General features: G+C 44.2%; 1 protein-coding gene across 1 annotated transcript in view; it reads right to left on the bottom strand.

Annotated features, from left to right (window-relative positions):
- Nucleotides 1-22,647, bottom strand: part of RELL1 (RELT like 1) — a 69,159-nt gene that overhangs the window by 11,034 nt on the left and 35,478 nt on the right. Inside the window, exons 2-6 of the mRNA XM_070398045.1 lie at nt 17,937-18,161; nt 16,024-16,095; nt 10,930-10,987; nt 6,984-7,220; nt 4,069-4,207 (exon numbers count right to left, since the gene is read on the bottom strand). Of these exons, the coding sequence (XP_070254146.1) occupies nt 4,072-4,207; nt 6,984-7,220; nt 10,930-10,987; nt 16,024-16,095; nt 17,937-18,161 (728 nt within the window). The 3' untranslated portion in view covers nt 4,069-4,071. The remainder of the gene's footprint in view (nt 1-4,068; nt 4,208-6,983; nt 7,221-10,929; nt 10,988-16,023; nt 16,096-17,936; nt 18,162-22,647) is intronic.

The following is a 22,647-nucleotide window of genomic DNA, read 5'->3' as shown; positions in this document are numbered from 1 at the left end:
CTTCTAAGAAGAAATCAAAACACATTTTCTGTGGAAAAAAGAAACCACTCTAACGACATTGCCAAAATAAACCAGGCAGGGGCAAGTCCGATCTCTGCTGCACAGGCCAAGGAGACCAGGTGGAAAGAATCAACTGATTTTGTTTTTTAAGAAGAGAAGGAAAGAGCGAAATCCTGCCCCAGTCTTGATAACGTTCTGTTTAGAATAATAAGTCTGGTTTCTAGTACCAGCCACCTAATTAAAAAAAATAAAGAAAGAAACCTAACCAATGAATAGACATATTTTGAATATTTGAATCAATTCTACACTAAAACAGGCACAACAGTAAAATGATTTGGCCAAAAATCCAAATTGAAACAAAAACATTTCTCAGGGAAAAGAAAACCTCTAAACACTGTATTAAATTGCACAAAAAACACGAAATCCTCCTGTCTTATTGTATTAGTCATAGTTTAGAGCACATCTTTCAATTCAGTCCAGAGCCAGAGGTTCGGGCCCAGGAAGAAAAGTTTCAGGATCTTGCCTCTTGGAAAATGAAGTTGTTAAATATGCTAAACACTCTTTCTGAGGGTGAGGAATATAAAATCCAGCAAGAAAACTTTCAATGAACACATACATTTTTTTAAAGGTCAGTGAATATTCCCTGCGCTCCTTGTTTAGAGTCCACTCAGTTGGGTCCTCAGACACGGTCACTCACCAGGTCCCAGCCCCAGCAGTCCCCATCCACAGGCCCTGCTGAGCCGGGAAGTGTAGGCCTCCAGGCCAGGCTGCCTGGGTTGGACTCTAAACTCCCCACATGCTTGCTGGGAACACTTATTCCATGAATCATGAGCATTCATAGTATTCTCTCTACTTTTGAGTTTGTGTGAAAACTTCCATAACAAAATGTTTAATTTTAATTTCAAAATGAATTACCAGTGGAGGGCTAGGAAAACGCATTCCCTTCTTGAATCATTCCTGAGCCGATTTGGACGGTGCAACACAATATGACTAAGGTCTACTGAGAGCCAACTGCATGCCAGGCACTCTGTTGGCACTTGCCTTAGTCAGTAAATGTAATATCCTATTCACATCAAGGGAGCAGGGAACAGGCAGTCAAGTACAGTTTCCTAGTGGGGAAGCAAGGACGTGAGCATCTGTCTTCTGATCAGATTCAATGCTCTCTCACAAAATCCTGTGGATGGTTATGTGCTTTGCAGGGAACATCACATTTAAACCAGTTAAATGAGGCCAGGATGTCAGATGATTAGATCAAATTCCTATAGTCAGGTACATGTGGACTAAGAAAACCAGCTGAGCAATCCTAATTCTTTTAATCTCCCTAAATCTCCAGGTCCTCTCTCTAGGCAGCAGGCCAGGCACCCTGACAAGGCTCTAATCAGGCTGAGCCTTGCACCCTGCCTGAAGACAAGCCTGCCTTCTTCCGCATGGTCTGCTCCGTCTCTCCACACACTGTCATTTGCAGATGCACTAAACCCAAGCTCACTCTACAGCTAAGCTGGCTGGGCCTTCCTCACCCAGACTTGCATGGCCAAACGCTTCTCTTCCTGGCCAGACACTTCTCTTCCCAGCCAGACGGGCCCCCACGACTATCAGAATGCTTCTCTAATTTACCAGAGTCACTTAGGATTCCAATCCCAGCATCTAAGGTCCTATCTACCACCTGCTGTCTGTCCAAAACTGTCTGCAATGCTGGACATGTTCTGTCTGCACTGCCCAATATGACACACCCTATTTTTTTTTCCAAATAGTTTTTATTGATTTGAGAGAGAGAGGAAGGGAGAGGGAGAAACATCGATGTGAGAAACTTTTAATTTCTTGCACTAGAAAGCCTATGCCTACAGAATTCAGGACTGCATTCTCCCAGAGTACTCCCAGGCCATGCCCAACCCCTCGGACCTGGGAGATTATCAAAAGCCACTTCTTCCCCCAACTCAGGAACACCGACCAGAAGTGCAGGAACAAATACTAATCAGCGGCACTGACTGAGATTTCCATGCGCTGGGCCCTGGGCCTCAAGTTATTTCACGGAAATCTCACTGCCACCCTCAGAGCAGGTAACACCATTTCCATTTTCCAGTGAAGAAAGTGAGGCATGAAAAGCCAAAGAACCAAACCCTGGCAGGGTAGCTCAGCAGGTTAGAATGTCACCCCAGTATGCCAAGGTTATGGGTTGGACACCTGCTCAGGACACATACAAGAGACAACCAGTGAATACATGAACAAGTGGAACAATAAATCGATGTCTTTCTTTCTCTCTCTCTAAAATCAATCAATCAATAAATTAATTAATTATTTTTAAAAAGCCCAAGCACCTTGCCCAGGTCCCGGTGCTGGTGAGTGGCAAATTGGGATCTGAGCCTGGCCGCCTGATCCGGGGCTCAGGTTCCATCTTGCTCTTTCCCAGGGCCTCCAGAGACCCCGGCAGCCCACTGCCCATGCCCGCCTTCCCCTCCCTTTGCCTTCATGTCCAGGCTCTCATCAGAGCTCTGGACCACGATCGCTCTTGACTCCCTTTTACATATACAGTGGGGCCTTGACTTACGAGTTTAATTCGTTCCAAGACCAAGCTCGTTAAGGAGCTCGTTAACTCAAATTACTCTATCAACTCAATGCAAAAAATCAGCCGAGAGACAGCTGGTATCTCAAAAAACTCGTTAGTCGGGACACTTGTAAGTCAAGGTCCCACTGTAATAAGGAACATGAAAAGGATGAATGCTATTCAAGCCAGAACAGAAAGAAAGGAGTAAGATAAAAACTAAGCCAGTATCAAATTAATAGGGGCTTCTTTTTTTTTTAAAGCAATAATGTATCTTCCAAAATTAAAACTGCCAAACAAGAAGCTTTCACTTTTGCTTTGAAATTGCTTTGAAATATTTGGTGGAAAGAGTAATATCCCTATTGGGAGTGTTTTAAAATGATGGTACATTGAAGAACTGGGTTCCAATTCAATTAATGGAAGAAGCTTGCTCTAGTCTTTTACAAACCACGGTTTACCTTGACATGATGACAAGGTTACATTTCATTTGGCCTGCATGGTTTTTTAAAAGAAATTTAATACCCTGCTAATGTTTAAAAACCTGCGGTGATTTCACATTTAAAAAGCCTAGACTTCCACTTTTTTTTTGCATAAGATCTAGCAACATTAAGTGACTTCTGGTAATGCAAACAGATAAATGGCTTATGTGATTTCTGGTTTGCCACAATCCCCACCACTCCACATTGCCTCTTTATCATGTAGGCCAAGCTCCAGGAGGCACCCAAGTTTGTGGCCTCAGGACACACAAGTGATCACATTCAGTCCTCTCTAGTCCGACCAGTTGCAGGAAAGCATTGTCATTTCCCTGCCAAGTCATTCCTATTCTCCCCTACACCTTGGAGAGGCTCCCAGTACCCCACCCCACCAAGCACCGCCCCACCCCCAATGCCACCAAACTACACTCACCTACAAGTGGACACACCAATATCTCCCACGGGAGGATATGGACAGGGAGGCGTGGACTCTGGCCGTTGGGCAGCAGCTCCACCACCTCCTCACCCAGCTTCCCAAAGACGGGCCCAGAGCCCAGCTCTACAGAGGACCTCAGCCCCTCCATGGACCATCCGAGAGGGACTGCCTGGTCACCATGGAGCCCCCGGCCACAACAGACCAATGACATCCCAACATTCCATCCAGAACCAGTCAGCAATGGCAACCCTGATTGGCCATCAGTGAGATGGCTGAGATGGGGGGAGATTTGTAAATAAAATGTCCTCGTCTCCATGACTACCAAATGATCATTCTCCATCTCTACCTGTATGTTTTTGTATCAGTATAAATGAAAATAGCAAATAAAATAAAATAATAAAGTTAATATTTTTTCCCTTTCCCTACTCCATTTTCAGGAAGCATATCACGGAACCTAGCCCATCCATCCCCTAGGGAATTACACTTCACCTTCTATAGAGAGGAGTATCTAAAGATACTATTGAAATTCTGTAAGGAAAATTTGTCTCTTCTATTTACTTATTTATTACATTATTTACATCAGTAAAACACACACACACACACACACAACGACAACTCACCTGCTACTCTGTGCCTCTCCGTTCTCTCTTCTGAGGGGTCACAGGCACCTCCCCATTGACGCTCTCAGTCCCACTGACCGACATCAAACTTCTCCGCTCCTTCTGATTGGACTTGTGTTCCACCTTCGTAACTCTAAACCTGAGGGGCAGAGAGGGTATGTTTGCTCTTCCAGGAAACACGAATGATGAGTGAATCAAAAACCACCCACCTAGAGGATCCCAAATGAATTCAGCCAAAAGTCAGGACAGCAACAGAAGACACCTCAGTCAACAGTAAACCCCCCGTCCCTGCCCAACGTCCCAGTTCATTTTCACTCAGCACATCACAGACAATGCTGGGCACTTCACAGAGCATGGAAAACGCATCACAGACGCGGTACCCAAATATCATAGCCTCTGAGTTGTGGTTTCTAACGAACACATGAGCTTTAACATCTGGCTGGAGAAAAACATAACCAGTTTGCAAATTAGACTAATGTAATGACGTAACCAAAATGTTCACTCAGAAACTGCCTTAGTCAAAGACACATTTGTCAGAATGTCAGCTGTCTCTCTCTCTACACACACACACACACACACACACACACACACAGCCATCGAAGCCCCCACTATGTATTTTATCAGTATCAGTTGGTAGTAGGGTTTTTGTGCCTAGTTTTTGTCTTTTTAAAAAAAAGCAAATTTGGATTAATTTTCATTAAGGATTATGGAAAAAAATTAAGAAAATTAAAGAAGAGATTTTTCATCAAGATTGAGAAGTTAAAGAAATTTACTCAATTTGACTGTTTTTCCATTTCTAGTCTATTGTCACGAAATCCCTAAGGTCTTTCTCATAATAACTTCTCTCTAGTTCTGGCCTTAAGTTCCCTTAAAAGTATCTCAAATAAACTCTTCTTTGTCCAAAATGAGATCACCCACCATCAGGAGGAGAGGCTGAGGAAGTAAAGGAGGACAGGGGAAGGTGTCACCAGAACTCTGTTCTGTCGCACCGGAACACGCTAAGTAACCCACGCTGACGCCCCTAGCATTCTGCATCCCAGAAGGAGAGTTGCACTGGGGGCATTTAATTGAATCAGAGTTGAAAATTTCAGCAGATTTTCCTTTAAAGCAAACAACATTCGCTTTATCCAAACAAGCTACAGGTTCTGGCTGCATTCCACATTCATAAACTCCCATGACTCTGCTTCTTAATAAAGCAGCGTGGTCATGGGTTGCACTGTTTTGCTGGCAGTGGCAGACAGCCCAGCAGTCTACCCCTCATTGCTGGTGCAACACATGATGAAATTCAATCGAATTAAACAAACAGTAAGAACAGCCAACATTTCTTGGGTGCATTGTAAGTGCCAAAAACTGGCCTAAAACTTCTACATGAATCATCCTATTTCGTCTCACAGCAACCCAATGAGGTGAGTGTTACTGTCATTCCCAATTTATTAAGGGGGAAATGAGGCACAGAGAGAAGCAAGAGCTTTTAAGTCGTGGTGCCGAGACTCAAACAAGGGAGATACAATGCGTCCAGGCTACGCTTCCCAGTCTGTCAGTAGAGAAAGAAGGATCATAGATGCCCTACTCTCAACTTTGCTCGGTGCCTGCGGGGTCTGGTCCAGCACACACGCTCTTAACCGATGTGGCAGTAGCAGTGCAGTTCCCGAAGGAGACTCAAAACCAAAACCGCAGACACCGCGAAAATGCTCTACACATAGTCAAGCCGTTCATTACTTGAACTGCAAGATCCACATCACATATGAGTCACAAGTAAATGGTACTTTAGGGCTCGGGTGAGGTGAGCGCAAAGAAAACAGTCTCAGGAATGCACATGGAGCCAACGTGTGGGCCCCTGGCCCACCGGGAGGTGTGGCCGAGTGACTGAGCTCTAGACAGTGGAATTCGAGTGGAAGGAAATGTGCCATTTCCAGGCCCATCTCACTGACACCTCTTAGGAGCGGTCCTCCGGCACTTCCTCCTCCTGCTAGCGAGCCTGGCAGAGCGCCGAAGGAGAAGCTGGGGGCTCTGGGTGACTGCTTGAAGAGCCACCCACCTACCTTTCCATCTCCACCAGGAAATAGAAACTTCTATTCTGCAAGTAGTTCGGATTAGGCTTTTTTCCCCCATCACCATTTATCCCCTCTCGCCCTCTTCCACCTCCACCCTGCAATCACCACACTGTTTCCATGTCCATGGGTTCTCTCTCTTTTTTATTACAGCAAGTGTGTGTGTCAACTTTACGTGACAACTTGACCGGGTAAAACCGTTATTTCTTGGTGCGTCTGGGAGGGTGTTTCTGAACAGATTAGCATTTGCATCTGTAGTCTGAGGATCACCCTCCCCAGTGTGGGTGGGCATCGACCAATCCCTTGAGGACTTGAATACAACACAAAGGAAGCGGGAGGCTGAATTTGCTCCTTTTGCTGGAGCTGGGCCAGGTGTCTCTCCTGCCCTCGACATCAGCCTACTGGTCCCCAGGCCTTCAGGCTGGGATCGGGCCTACACCACCAGCTCCCCTGGCCCTCGGTCCGTTGGACTTGGACTGAACTACACCACCAGCTTTCCTGGGTCTCCAGCTCCCAGCCAGCGGCTCAAGGGACTTCTTGGCCTCTATAACCACATGAGCCAATTCCTAGACTAAATCTCCACTTATTTCTATTTATATCTATCTTCTTGGTTTTGCTTCTCTGAAGAACCCTAATACAGCAAGTAATTAGTTTTTTAGCTCAATTAATACAGCTGACATCTGATCTAGCAATAGCCGCCTCTTAGGATTCCTCTGCTGTTGGAAAAATATAGAACTCAGACCTGAAAACTCCTAAAAAGTCCAGAGACATGGCTCGATCCAGGCTAAGGAGAATAGTTCAGTACAGATCCGCACAGCACAGCAACCATGTTACACACACCCGCAGCCTCCACAGGAATCTCACCTGCCCACAGAGAGGACCGTGACCTCCCCTTGGCGCCTCGGGCGGCCTTCTTTGGACTTGTTGATCTGTTTTATGAAGTGCCACCTCTTGTGTCTGCACCGCTGACACACATCTCTCTCGACAGCACCGCCCACTGTGTGCAGATGGTGGCCACAGATGTGCTTCCCTGGCGTGCCACCTGGTGACAAGGGCCCGGGGCTCACAGGCGGGCTCCCAGGAGTGCTGGGGGTCACGGGGCTAAGATGGGAAGGAAAAAAAAAAGGTAGAAATGGTTACTTAAAAGAAACACCAGCTAAGCCAGTGGCTCTCAACCTTCTGGCCCTTTAAATACAGTTCCTCATGTTGGGACCCAACCATAAAATTATTTTCGTTGCTACTTCATAACTGTAATGTTGCTACTGTTATGAATCGTAATGTAAATATCTGATATGCAGGATGGTCTAAGGTGACCCCTGTGAAAGGGTCGTTCGACCGCCAAAGGGGTAACGACCCACAGGTTGAGAACCCCTGAGCTAAGGCAATCTCTCCCCCTGCTACATAAGAAGCAGGTTTGAATCAAAAGAAAAAAAAAAATGCCTCTTCCTATTAAACAAATGAGCTTTGTGTACTAGTCTTATGCAGCAAATTCCTCTTAGGACTATGCAATGACAGCTCATTTTAAATAGCAATAATGTGATTTATCACTTCAAGAATGGAATTAGCCCTAACCGGTTTGGCTCAGTGGATAGAGCATCGGCCTTTGGACTCAAGGGTCCCGGGTTCGATTCCAGTCAAGGGCATGTACCTTGGTTGCGGGCACATCCCCAGTGGGGAGTGTGCAGGAGGCAGCTGGTCGATGTTTCTCTCTCATCGATGTTTCTAACTCTCTATCCCTCTCCCTTCCTCTCTATAAAAAAATCAATAAAATATGTATATATATTTTAAAAAAGAATGGAATTAAACACTGCTTCCAACGATGATGCACTGTTTGTCTTTGAAGTATTAGATTTCATTCTAAACAACTGCTCTCCATTCTCATGTGATCATACTAATTTCTCACACAGAGCAAAGTGCCTGCCTAGATTTCTAAGCAATGAGATGCCCTGGAGGATTGATAAACTTAAATTCCAATCCAATTACCTAATGACTTAAGATAGAATATTTGACCCAATTGACTATTGTATCAAAAAAGAAACTTTTATCCCTGGCTAGTGTGGTTTAGTTGATTGAAGCATCATCCCATACACCGAAGGGTCGCAGGTTCAATTCCCAGTTGGGACATATAACTAGGTTGTGGGTCTGGTCCCTGGTTGGGACACACAGGAGAGAGGCAATCGATTTTTCTCTCACATTGATGTTTCTCTCTTTTTCTCCCTCCCTTACCCTCTCTCTAAGAAAAAAATCAGAATCCTCTGGAGAAGAAAAAGAAAGCTTTTAGGTCGAGATATCAAAAGTGATGCTCCAAAGAAATGCTGGAGTCTATAATAGTAATAAAAATAGCCAACATATAACCTAAGCATTTGATATATATTCATTTAACTCATCTTTACAGACCTTATGAAGTAGGTATCAATTTCCTCATTAAAAAATTTTGAGACTCAGGAAAGCTTAATAAATTACCCAAGGTCACAGCTGTAAGTGATGGATCTGAGGTCCAAATCTAGGAAGTCTAATTCTAGAAACCATGATCTTAATCATCCCATAGTGCTTCAGAAACAGGGAGATCACCCAAAATATCAAAAAGCAGAGGTATTGCCTAGCTGGTTTGGCTCAGTGGATAGAGCATAGGCCTGTAGACTGAAGGGTCCTGGGTTCGATTCCAGTCAAGGGCACATGCCTGGATTGCGATCAATGATTCTCTCTCATCATTGATGTTTCTATCTCCCTCTCCCTTCCTCTCTGAAAACAAACAAACAAACAAACAAACAAAAAACACAGAAGTATGCAGGCCAGGGATTTGCTCCTTTCAAAAGGCATATGGCAGGGCTCTGGTCCACTAGAAAAGGAGGAATTAAAACAGGACAGGCCAGCCTGACAGGCAATCAGCCCTCTGACCTGGTGGAAGTGGATACAGGTGGGGTGATCCGTCACAGCAGAGCCTGACACCTAAGGCTGTGTCAGAGCCCCAAGGCACCTGGAAGTCTGCGACTGCACAACCCAGCCTTTATGCTGCTGAAACAGCCAGCTTGCACATTTAGAAGTGTGGCCCTGGGTTGAAAAGATACTCTCAAATATCACAGACACCAATAGCTTCCTGGTGCTCTTCAGGGATGCTCTTTATATGGTAAAAAAAAAACAACAACAACAACAACAACCACGCAGCAGCAGCTTTCTGGGGCAAAACAATGTTAAATTAACACCATAGAGTAGAACAGTCTCAGGAATGCACATAGACAGGGGATGCTACTCTGTGCCTCTCCGTTCTCTCTTCTGAGAAGGTTGAATTCAAAAGTTTAACAACATCCATTCACAAACATTTATCAAGTACCCGCTGTGTATAAAGCCCAGTGAAGGCACCATGTGATGCCCACAGATAACAGAGGCAAAGATCCCATGCACTAACTGGGTCCTAACACCGCGTCTGTGCTCAGGGCTGGAACTCAGGAGAAATCACAGCTCATGTCTCTGTGAACGACCCCACCAGAGCTTCCTAAGCTGGCCTTCCTGCATCCAGTTACCTCGGAAAAGTGCAAAGCTAACATGGCCAGTTTGACAAGCACGTGTTAAATATTTAAAATATGCTGGATGTGCCCTGCCAGTGTGGCTCAGTTGGTTGGGTGTTACCCCCATGCACCAAAAGGCTATTGGTAAGATTCCCCATCAGGGCACATGCCCGGGTTGTGGCCTCGATCCCCAGGTAGGGGGCGTGCAGGTGGCAGCTGATTGATGTTTCAATCTCACATCGATGTTTCTCTCTCTCTCTCTCTCTCTCTCTCCTTCTCTCTCTAGAAATCAATTATATATATTGATGCATATATATATACATATGCTTTAAAAATATATATATATATATAGCAAAAAGTAAAATATGCTGGGTGCACAACCCACAGAGTAAGCAGGAAGGTCCAAACTCCTTGCCACGTCACTCAGTCCCAACTTGCCTTCCTGGCCTTTCTCAAGACTGTCCGCAGCACGTTCTCTGCCACCGCAGACTGGACCTTTCCAGATGCATCTCACACGTTCGTGCCCCAGGGCCTTTTCTCCTGGACTTTCTACACGCAGCCCCTGCCTCTTCTCTCTGCTTGTTGCATGCCTGACTCAGATGGCACTTCTTTGAACCTTCCCTGGCCTCTGGCAGGCCTCACAGCGCCCCTGGCACCCCAGGCCCTTACTTCTACAGCACCTACCACGGGGGCTCACACATCTCCATTCCCCACTACACCAAGTCCTCCGTGGCAAAGATCTGAACGCCCAGTTCCAGCACAGTACCCAGCATACAGCAGGCTCGATAAATGCTCCTGATTGGAGAATGACTAATTATATAGAAATTATACAGAAATACAGACCTGTAATTAATTAGGGAAGAGTCATGGAAGTCTTTCGTATTCCTTATAATAACCCAATGAAGTGGGTGCAGTGGTCATCTCCATCTTATAGGAGATGGAACTTGACCTCGGAGCGGTCAGGTAACTTCCCCAAGAAGATGCTTAGTAAGTCCTGGAGGTGAGACCCTACCCAGGCCCCCACCCCCACCCCAAGGCTGCCACTTCCCCCATCACCATTCTCTACCACAGCAGTTCTCCCTGGGTGCCTCTGCCTCCAGGGGACACAAACAAGGTGCCCAGACATTCTGGAGGGAGGGGGGCACTGGACACTGGCATCCAGTGAGCGGAGGCCAAGAACCCCAAAGCACAGGACCTTCCTCACAGCAAATAACTATCTGGCCCAATGTCACCAGTGCCGAAGCTGGGAAACCTGCTCTGGCACACACTGAAGAAAATGCCCATAGCTGGGGAGGAGCACTCACCTCTCAGGATCACCGATGCTGTTATCTGCTACCATGGCCTTTAACACGTCCGCATTTGCTAAGGGGGAATAAATGTAAAGAATTAGGATAGCACAAGAAAGAGGAGTAATCACAGAATTATCACATCAGAAAAGCTGTTGGAATAACTCCTGACTGAGCTCATTCAGCTCACAGATAAGGCCCTGGGGCCCCGGAGAAGGGAAGGAACCCCAGGACAGGGCACCACCTGCCAATACCTTTCCCCAGGCGGGAACTGAGGATGAGTGATGGAGAATCGACAGAGGAAGCAGCTCCAACAGAGAGCTGTTCCCTACCCATCACCCAGTGTGACACAGAAGACACTGCCTCCTCCTCTCAAACCGAAGGGAACGCAGACATGCTCCACCGCATCCAGCTCACTTTGCTGAGCATGTAAGAACATGTATGTCTTAGGAGACCTGTGTGCTAATGACTTCAGTGTGCTTAAATAATAACCTCTGAACCCTGCCATGTCGTTTCAAGTGTATCCCACATAAAATCCCACGCGTAATATAATTTCCCAGGGGGGTCGTTTGGCTTGCCTCTGCATCCTTAACCACACAGGCCAGATCGCTTAAAACTTTGTGTTGGTCACACATACAACTTACCTAGCATGGACTAAGTTATATTACACTCCTAATGTTAATTTTTTTCCCATTGCTTTTCAGAGAGAATGGAAGGGAGGGAGGGAGGGAGGGAGGGAGAGAGAGAGAGAGAGAGAGAGAGAGGAGAAAAGAAAAGAAAAGAAGAGAAAAGAAAAGAAAAGAAAAGAAAAGAAAAGAAAAGAAAAGAGAAGAAAAGAAAAGAAGAGAAGAGAAAAGAAAAAAGAAGGGAGGGAGGAAGGGAGGAAGGGAGGAAGGGAGGTCATTTCCTCTCCCACCACTACTCTCTTCAGCTTTTTCCCTTACAATCAAGGCAAATTTCCCAAGTAGGAACTACTATTGCCATCAGCCAAATGAGAGTACCTGGTATGTGCCAGTCCCTGGCCAAAAGCTTCACAGACCTCACCATGTTTGACTCTCCCGACAACCCTGACAGAATTATCACCCCATCTTACAATACAGAGACTGAGGGCTAAAGCCTGTAACTGGCTGGCCAGAGTCACACGGCACAGCGACAGGCGTGGACACAAACTGGTCTACCTGACTCTTTCACCTGATGGTCTTCCCACTCGTCCAGGTCTCTACCCCAATGATTAATAGTTCAATAGTTGACAGGATGTTTGCTTAACCATTACAGCAAGTTTCAGAAACCTACAAGAGTTTGTAAAGGAATCCTTTTAGCCATAATATAAATTGTGGTAAGAATTTCACAAAGGAATTCCTCTGCCTCGTGTGAATGGTCAGGGGCACATGGAGAATAATCACAATACTCTTCATTGTTATTCTATCAGACCATGAAAGGGCCTGCAAGAGGAGCTCAGCTATGGAGTGGCAGGTACTTTGCAAACTCCATAATGAAAAACACCCCAATGACCTCGCAAACACTCCTCAATTCAGCCTCACTTGAAAGAAAACTTAAAGGTAACACTCTAGCTAATCCAAGGCTTGAGATTAGGAGGAAAATAATCAGTGCTCAGGTCAGCTGAGAAATGCATCCTTCAGAGATCCTTATCTAGAGTAACCTGATTTGCAACATTCAAGCCATGATATGTTTAAGCCATAAACAAGACTGTCACCATGAGCACAGGGGAAATACTACCCCGTTAGCCAAATTAGGAATGCAAAGAGGAAGACTCATCATACATCATTACAAATGGTTTAAAATATGTAAATATAGGCAAAGTAAACCTAAATAAATGTGGGAAATGGTACTGGATGAATCGCACTTAATTTTACTCCTTTTTTCCCCCAATGTTAAAGATTATGCTATGGTGTGCTTACAATGAAAAAGAATTATAAACATAACACCAACAGAGAGGTCTAAACTGATAGTTAAGTTCAGAGTCTTTTAATGACAGAGACAAAGGAAAATAAAAATAAATTTGTTCTATAGAGGATTTAAATCTCAAAGGCAAACTGGAAAAGCTGGCTTATAACTGGTAAGAGACCAGAGTATGTAAGTAACCACCCGGATGTGGTTTGGGAACAGGCTGGAAGCTGGAGGGGCCACGGCAGGAAAGGGATGTCCTGAGAGATCAGATGTCTCCTTGTAGCCAAGGAGGACCAGTGCTACACAAAGGACCAGAGTCCCCACCCATTCTCACAGGTCACTGGCCACATCACAGACAGACAGATGAAGGCACTGACAGGGGAGGAGGGTAAAGAATCAGATAGAGTCTGGCCAGTGTGGCTCAGCGGTTGAGTGTCGACCCAGGAACCAAGAGGTCACCGTGGTTCGATTCCATGTCATGGCACATGCCCGGGTTTCGGGCTCGATCCCCCGCAGGGGGTGTGCAGGAGGCAGCCGACTGATGATGTTCTATGTTTCCATCTCTCTATCCCTACCCCTTCCTCTCTCTCTTAAAAAAAAAAATCAATAAAGACATATTAAAAAAAAGAATCAGACAGAAAACAGAGCCTTGGGTATTACCCTGACATACCTACTAGGAATTACCGCAGCTGAAACAAAAAGGCTATTCTCCAAAAGGACAGGACATAATTAAAAACCAAAAGAACAGACCAATTTGCCCTTGAGTGTGGGAGGTAAGGAAATGATACAGCAGGGGTTCTCAAACTATGGCCCGCGGGCCACATGCAAACACAAATATTGTATTTGTTCCCGTTTTGGTTTTTTACTTCAAAATAAGATATGTGCAGTGTGCGTAGGAATTTGTTCATAGTTTTTTTTTAAACTATAGTCCGGCCCTCCAACGGTCTGAGGGACAGTGAACTGGCCCCCTGTTTAAAAAGTTTGAGGACCCCTGTGATACAGAATGCCTGCTCCAGGGCCCAGATGCTCCTGCAGGCACCATCCTGCCACACTGGTTGCGGGCCGTGGGCAAGTTTCTTACCCTCTGAGTCTCAGCTACCTCATCTGCAAAACGGGCCTACCTCATCAGGTAGTTCTGAGAATTCAATGCTTTCATGTTCCTAGCGTTTTACAAACTACCCCAGCTGTATACTTTAAGCCTTTCAGAGAAGGAAGTTTACCATCCCTATGTAAACCACAAAGGAGGCAGTAACTGCGAGTGGTTAAGTATAGACTCTGGAGTCAGATGCTAGAGTTCCAAGCCCAGCTCTGCCACTTCCCAGCAAGTTAGTTAAGCACTAGGAGCCTCGGTCTCTCACCTGTAAAATGGCAAGAAAGTACCTGAATCACAGAGTTACTAGTCCCTGAAAAGCCCTTAGAACAGGCCTGGCATGAAGCCAACATTCAGGGTGCACTGTGAAGTCATACATAAGAACTTCAGCCCCTGGCGAAGTTTCCACAGGTGACCGACTTCAATCGATTCAGCACCTCGTCCAGTACTCACTAATTTAGGAGCTATTTCCGCTCTCAGATGCCCAGAGGCCTCCAAGCTCCCCAAAGCCAGAGGCACTTCTGTGACGGCTGAAGCTTCTATGCCGAGAACATGTTTGTGTATTTCTTGTGCAAATTACAAACCACTTTTCTATGTGAAGGAAACATGCACCATTGAGTGCCAAGAACAGCATCACCAAATACTGTTCCCTGAAGGAATATCTCTGGAAGACAGCTCAAAATCCAAGCGTTCTGGTCTTTTTTTATCTTCTTTTAAAAGCCATCCCACTAAGTCTGGTTATCTGATTTTACAGAAACTGAAAGCCACACTTGAGAGAGACCCAGGTAGGACTAGACTGCTCACTAGCCACGTGAACTCAACTACCTGGAGCCTTCACGTCTTCATCTATAAAATGGATATGCTAACTGTAGAGACATTTTAGGGATTAAATGAAATTATACACATAAAGCACCTAGATCTATACCAAATACATGAAGCACACTCTGTAAAAAACAATGAAAATTATGCTGAATCCTACGGAATGGCTGTTTCTCTAAGTCAAAAACAGTGACCAACTGCCTGGGCCGGGCAGCAGCTCTTGCTGATAGAGAAGAGGGGAGGCTGAGGTTCCCCAGGGAAAGGCTGGGGCAGAAGAGCAGGCATTTACTGGGCCATACAGAGGCATTTCACCTCCCAGACAAATGGCTCGGCTGCATCAATGCACACCATGTGAGTCAGCACTGACGGGCAAAGACAGTGCCCACGGAGAACGTTTTATTTTCAATCCTCGTGAGAATCTAAAGTATGAGGATCTGCAACTATTGGGTATGTGGGCAAGGAGTTGCACAAACCTCAAAAGTCGCCGAGGGCACAGAATCATCCTAAGGTGATGACCCTAATGTATCTGATCATGATTAAATTAACCCGCCATGAAAGAAGATGGTGGTTTAGAATACATTTCAGAGGCGGGAAATGCTTAAATCCATAAAGGTTAAACATTTTAAAAGTTTGTACATTTAAGAATGATCACAGAACAGACAAATGCAGAGAGACAGAAATCAGAGTAGCGGTGGCCAGCAGGTGGGGGGAAGGGGATAAAGCTTAGGGGGCGGGTAACTGCTTAATGGGCATAGAGCTTCAGTCTGGGGTGAAGAAGTTCTAGAACTAGAGAGTGGTGATGGTTGTACAACACTGTGAATGTACCTAATGGCAATGAACTAGGCACTTTAAAGTGGATATAATGGTAAATTTCATGTTATGTGTATTTCACATAAAGCACAAGAAAGGAGTAGATACTAGTAATATTTGAGTGCTTATTATACTACGTACTTAATGTGCAGTATGTCACAACAATCCTACCAGGTAAGTGTTGTTATTATAGAGGGGAACTGAGGTAATGTGGTTTTCCCCAGAATTGAGAGGTGAGGCCAGGATGTGAAGGTAAGCTGCCACCTCCAGGCCTGACTCTGCAGCCCTCAGGCCAACAGGCTCTTAGAAAGCTCACTTATTTGAACTGCTCATGGTTGGACAATGTTGGAAGCTGAGCTTCGGTAAAAGGTGCTGCCGATAACTTCAGAAAATCGACAGGAGAGGCCATACAAATCCTGACTCTTCCGAGCAGGTTCTTAATAAAACATGGGAATACTGAATTGCTCCGGAACACTAAAACATACCTTCATTCTTCATGATGTAGTTGACAATTCGTCCCACGGTGTCACTATTTTCATTCATACTGTCATTCAACTCTGAAAGAGAAAGGGGAGGGAACGATGTTACCATTGGTCACCTGCATCGAGTCGATGAGACATTCCGTCTTAGAGCCCGAGACCTCACTGAACAGTCTTCAGAAGCTCAGCCGATCACCCAGGGTGCTGAGCACCCAGGCTTCCTTCCTTCAGCCCTGACTGCCTGAGACAGAGCACGCAGCGACTCCCTGCTTCCACTGGATGTGAAGAGCCTCGCAGTGGCCCATCAGTCTTGTCTCAAGTCCAAGCACCCACTCACTTTCCAAGGCAACCACTTCATGTGTTGATATCAGTCCATACCACTATTATTTCTCTCTCAACATTGTGTTAAACCCTTAGGGGAAATGGAAAAAAGCTAATTGAAAGGAAAAAAAATTATTCTTGGATTATTTTAATTGCAGTGGAACTGTCGGGTTTTAATTTGTTTTTTTAATTGGGTAATGTAATATTCATCTGTGTTTATAAGACTCTCCTTTCTTTCAAATACACTTCCAGATGATCTTAATTTTGGCCATGGTTATTTGTCTACAAAATCAGTTTACTCTGGCAGACTGTATAGGTGATAGTCTTTGAAAAAAAAAAAAATCAAACCTCTACTCTGAAACTGGTCTGTATAATTTGTTTCAATAAACAAGGAAGAGGAGGGCTGAAACACTCCATGACAGTTCACAGAGCATGAACCTGGAGAAGTGCCTTCTCCAGCACAGACGCTTCCTCCGTGAGGATGCTCCTCCGTGAGGATGCGTGTCTGGTGGGCCAGTGCAAATGCTGACTGCTAAGCCCACCTGCAGAGCGTCTAGGAAGGAGAAGGTGGGAGGCTCCGCTGTCTGTTGACAAACACCCAGCTCTGATTTGCTCATAAGTTTGCTCATGACTCATCCTGCAGCCGAGTTCTTTCTCTGCCTCAAAGGTCAGTGGGGGTGGGAAAAACCAACAGGCCGGCAAGCTGGCAAGGAATGAGGAAGCTCCCCCCACTCCACCCTTGGGCTGGCTTGAAGGGTGACCTACTTACTGCAAATGTCACCTTCTACAAAAACTGCCCTTTGAGAAGCTGAAAGGGACATGGAGAGTTATCTAGACTCCCCAAGACTCAAGTCAGGAAGCGCCCCTAACAGATGGTTAGAAAGAACATCCATGGAGAAAACAGAATTTCACCTCTTAGGTGTTTCTAAATACCACCCAACAACTCCTCGTTAAGAGGAAAAGGTGAGCTGCCCTAAAGTTAATGCTAAGGCACTAGTTTGCCGTTCTTATACTGCACTATTCACACAATCACTAATTTAAACATCATAAATTCCAATCTCCTTGATTTAACACAGAGCTCCCCTAGCCAAAGTAATACCCCCCAAATGGTGAGATCTACTGACTTTTTCCATCATTTTAATTAGAATCTAATTCAATAATAGTAGAGAGAGTTAATATTTACAGAGTGGCCATCTGTGTCCCACATCACATCATCTTCTCACAATAATCCTATGAGGTAGAGATTTCTATACTCATACAAATGAAATAAAATTTTAATTAATTTAAATTAAATTTCAGTTAAATTATACATAGCAGAGATTCAAAGCATATGTAACTTTCCAAGACCACAAGACAAGTAAGAGTAATTACCTGGTAAGTAATTAATAAAAGAAAGCCAGGTTTAAAATGGTAGGTGTTATTATGGTGACATCTACACTAACACTTACTATACCACCTGCGGTTAGCATGCATCATCTTGCTCACAGGGATGGAATATGTGTGTTTGTGTTTGTGTGTGTGTGCGTGTGTGTATGACTGTTTTCTTACTTAAAAATCAACCCAACCACACTCCCATAAAAAGAATCCACAGCATTCACCTATCTTTTCAACCTTTTCCTCCTCCGCATCTTGCTCAGCTTCTGTAGTACAACGATAGCCTTTCTTCTTAAGCAGGTGGCAGATGAGGACACCAAAGAGCCCCATGATGAAGAACACGGGGACAAGCACATATGCAATATATTCTGGGTGTCCACTCCCAGCACTGTCAGTGGGCGACGGGGTCGTCTCTGTTTTGGAGTGCAGCGTGTGGCTGCCACCACTGTCTGTAGGAAGAAACCCGCATGGCTGCGTTAGACGTCTGCAGGGAGCAAGGAGAACCCCACGACTTGGGAAATGTTCACATTAAATCCGAGTTTGTGCCCAAAGCCATGGCCATCCAGACACTGGTGGGTCTGGCAGTTCAGGCACACAGGTGAGGGCCCCATCCTGTTCCTGCTACTCATGAACTGGGTCCCACCCTGGATAATGTTTATAAACCCTCTCCAAGCCATCCTCTGCTTCTTCACCTCTAAGAGCACCTACACAGCTTGGAATAAAAGCCCAGTGAGCGAAGTGCCCAGCACAGAGCACACACATAATCACTGGGTGTATTACTGGCTCAGACTCAGGAGACGTGGGTTCACGTTCAGGCTCCACCTCTTAGCAGCTGTGTGACGCTGATGGATGACAAAAACGATGCTTCGGCTCCACTGTGAAATGGGCATACTAATAGTACCTACCCACCCTTCTACGCTTGTTACAAAGATGAAGTAAATTAATACATGTGAGCATTCAGAACCACTTCTGCAACATAGGAAATGCTCACCACATGCCACCATCAGGGCACCTGTGACATATCACTGGGCAAGCAGAACAAAGAACCTTGTCTCAAGGAGCTTCCTAGGATTTAGTAAACTGACAGATGTACAGTATGAAAAGGGAGAAAACCCAGGATGGCATTAAGATGTTGGCCCAGGGGTGCAAGCATAAAAATGAAAACATAAGCATTTATTTATTCATTCACTGATCCAAATGAACATTTACAGATGCCCTTTATGTGACAAGCTCCCTGCTGGGAGCCGGATAGAGAAAGTGATCAACAACGTGGCTTAGCCAGTGCCACCTTGGAGCTTGCAGGGTAGCACCGGAAACAGCCATCAAACAAGTCAACTCATGGGCAGGTCATGGCAGATTCGGAGAATGCCATGGAAGACATGCCATTTTCAGAAGAAAAACATGACAGTGAGTACCTATTTTATGACTTCAAAAATAGGGCAGCTGGGAAGGGAACATCTTTTGGGGGGAAAAAAGGAGAAATACGCTTTTAGATGTGTCAAAGCATATTGGACTGACATCGGGGCAGCCGGATGTCTGGGCAGGCCAACAAGGTGTCAGTTAAGCTCCTCATAGGAAAGTAAGTAACCTAAGAAATGGCCAATTAAAATAACAGCTAAAGAACAAACTGTATAGAAAACCAGCAAAGTACCAGTTTTCAGACACAAAATGCAAGAGAATTATCAAAGAAAGGGGTTCGGGTAGGATGAGGACTAAAGAAAAATGTGGGCTTTGACAGAAATGAAGTCTCACCATTTGGAATACTCAGAATATACAGTGATAAAGTGAGGTTTTCTACATCAAAAAGATCCATACATGTTGCTTAAGAAACCCAGAAATAGGAAAGCTGGATACATTTAATTTCAAGCGCTCTCAAGAGTATTTTGGTGAAAAAAGAACCTGTGTTATGATTACACAGGGACAGATACATTTCATCACTGCAGCAAACAGTACCAAACAGGGGCCTAATTTGCAAACCAGGGGGCAAAGAACAAAGCCACCTCTCTTTTCACATGGAAATATCCATTATCTTTGAACTTGAACATGAAAAGAAATTGCTGGTTTCTTAAGTTAGTAAAAAGCTACATTCATTATAGGCAACCTCTAGAATTTCAGGTAACCTGTATATTTTTTAACCTGTATATTTCAACCTGTTTTTTATTGATTTTTCTTCCAAGAATCACAATAATTAATGAATGAATGGATGAACACACACACTAAATATACGCAAATATATCACCTAAATGAGGGTTTGGCCTCAAGCCTTAAGTTCAGAAAAAACAGAAACATTCCTTTTAACTCCTTTATAATTCTACATAAGTTTTACTTACTGATTCCTTTTTACTAACACATTCCATACACCAGGCGTGGGTGAAGCAGGCAGCATGCTAAGACTGAGAGGGTGTTACTCAGAATCATACTGTTCCAGTCTGGAGGGATACCTTCTCTTTGGGGAGCAGTAGGAGACAGGGATCGAAGCAGAGGAGTTGAAAATTGGAGCCAGACAGCACCTTCTGAATGAGGTGGTTGAAACTGTGTCTTTATCATTAATTTGACATCTAGCAAACCCTTGCAAATACTACATATTTACAGTGTTTGTGACTTATGAACATGTATCAGTCACAATCTGATAATTATTCTACCATGAAAAACTGGAGAAGACATAGATCTAAATGAGTGAAACTTGAATTATAGAGCGATGCAATATAGGCACTAAGGTTACAAAGTCAAGACTGCCTGGAATAAATAACAGCTTGGCCACTGACTAGGCTTGTTACGTTGGGCAAGTTATTTAAGAAACTGCACTCAGTTTCCTTAACTGAAAAATTGAGTCAAAATGACTGTACCTTTCTATGATGATCTCAAAACTCGGCCCCAACATACTCTGTGCTTTGCCTACCCAATAGAGTATGTTGGAAGTGATCCTTTGTCAGCTTCCAAGTCCTGTCTCTTGGGACACTTGCTTTTGGGACCCAGCCACCATGCTGTTAGGAAGCCCAAGCTGCCCTGAGGAGAGAAACCAGTAATAGTCAGCAATTTACCAATCATGTAACTGAGTCATCTTAGAAGTAGATCCTATAGCCCCAGTTGCTGCTCTGTGGAGCAAAGATGAGCTGTTTCTGATGAACTCTGCCCAAATTGTAGATTTCTAAGCAAAATAAATGGTTGCTATTGTCTTAAATCACTAAGCTTGGGGATAATTAGTTCTACAGCACTAGTAACTGGAAGATTACCTCATGGAGTCATTGTGAGGATTAAATATATTAATAAGTAAAGCATGTAAAAGTGTCTCAGAAAAGATAAAACACTATAGAAGTGTTTTGTCATTGTCTTGACAGGAGCAGCACTATCCAATACAGTTACCACCAGCCACAAATAACTATTTAAATGTAAGACAATTAAAATTAGATAAAATTAAAAATTTAGTTCCTTGGTTGCCCTTACCACATTTCTAGTGTTCAATAGTCACATGTAGCTAATTGGCTACCATATTGGATGGATCAGATAAAGAGAATATTTCCATCATTCCAAAAGTTCCATTTGACAGCTCATTATAGACTATCAAGAATCACTAAAAAGCAAAATGTTGACTGGAGATTCTATTGTGATCTACCTTAGCAATTCAATGAAGAATAAATTATAAATCATAAGTAACTATTCACAGATAATGCCTAAATCATTTGTTAACATAGATAAGTTTAGCTTTCCTTCAATTTACACTAATAATTTGCTTAAAGATACTGTGTCCACCTTCCTTCTTCACTGCCAGCTGAAGTGCATCTGAATTATGAACAAACTGAGTCCAAATTAATAGCAAAGGTTGTTGCAGCATCTATATATATAAAAGCCTAAGTGACCCGAATGCCGAAACAACCAGAACGGCCAGTCACTATGATGCGCACTGACCACCAGAGGGCAGATGCTCAACGCAGGAGCTGCCCTCTAGTGGTCAGTGCATTCCCACAGCCAACCTCCTGCAGTCTCTCCCCTGGTCGACAGGCCCCAGCTGGCAGCCAGCAGCCACCAGCCACCAGGAAGGAAGGCCCTGATTGGTCCTGATCGCCAGCCAGGCCTAGGGACCCCACCCGTGCACAAATTTCATGAACTGGGCCTCTAGTTATTTATAAAAGTCAAAAATTGGCAGCATCTGCATGTTTGACAATGGGATAGTAAGAAGATACCTAAGTCAATCATAGTCTACCATTTGATATAATAAAATGCATCATTTGAAACTATTTATGAAGATATGGGAAAACACTTATGATCCAATGTTGAATTTTATAAGTTAGATTCAAAATCTTACATACAGTATGACCAACTAGTAAAAAAAAAAAAAAAAAGCATAAAGGCATAAAACATACAAAGAAATGATTCTGGGTAAGTGGATAATAGGATAATTTGAAATTTTATTTGTATGCTTTTCTGTAATTTTCCAAAATTTGTACATACATATTACTTTCATACCAAGGTGGTCAATGCTTTAAAAAAAAAGATATAGAGCAGAGGTTGTCAGCCAGTTGGGAGTCACAGGCCTCTTTGTAAACCTATTGGATGCTATAGTTCCTATTCCAAAATTTTGCCTCCAATTTTTGTGAGCTCTGAAACCTAGTTAATATACAAGCAAGTGACATGACACAGATGATGCCCACATTTTTGCTTGAGCAACATGGTGGACATTGATTTAATTCACTGAAATTAGAAATATCTGAAAAAAAAGTTTGCTTGGTGTTATGGGTTGAATCTTGCCACCTTCCTAATTCATACGTTGAAGTCCCAACCTCAAGCATCCTTGGTCATTACAGTGGACCCTAATCCACATGACTGGAGAAATGTGTAGACAGACATTCACATAGAAAAACATCATGTGAAAGAAAAAGGCAGACACTGGGGTGAGGCGTCTACAAGCTAAAGATTGCCAGCAAACCATCAGAAGCA

The sequence above is a fragment of the Myotis yumanensis genome, unplaced genomic scaffold (assembly GCF_028538775.1).
Source record: "Myotis yumanensis isolate MYYU_CA2020_CCGP unplaced genomic scaffold, mMyoYum1.0.hap1 SCAF_1, whole genome shotgun sequence".
NCBI lineage: Eukaryota > Metazoa > Chordata > Mammalia > Chiroptera > Vespertilionidae > Myotis > Myotis yumanensis.
Note: the sequence above shows the minus strand (reverse complement) of the source record. Positions and strands in the feature narration are given on the sequence as shown.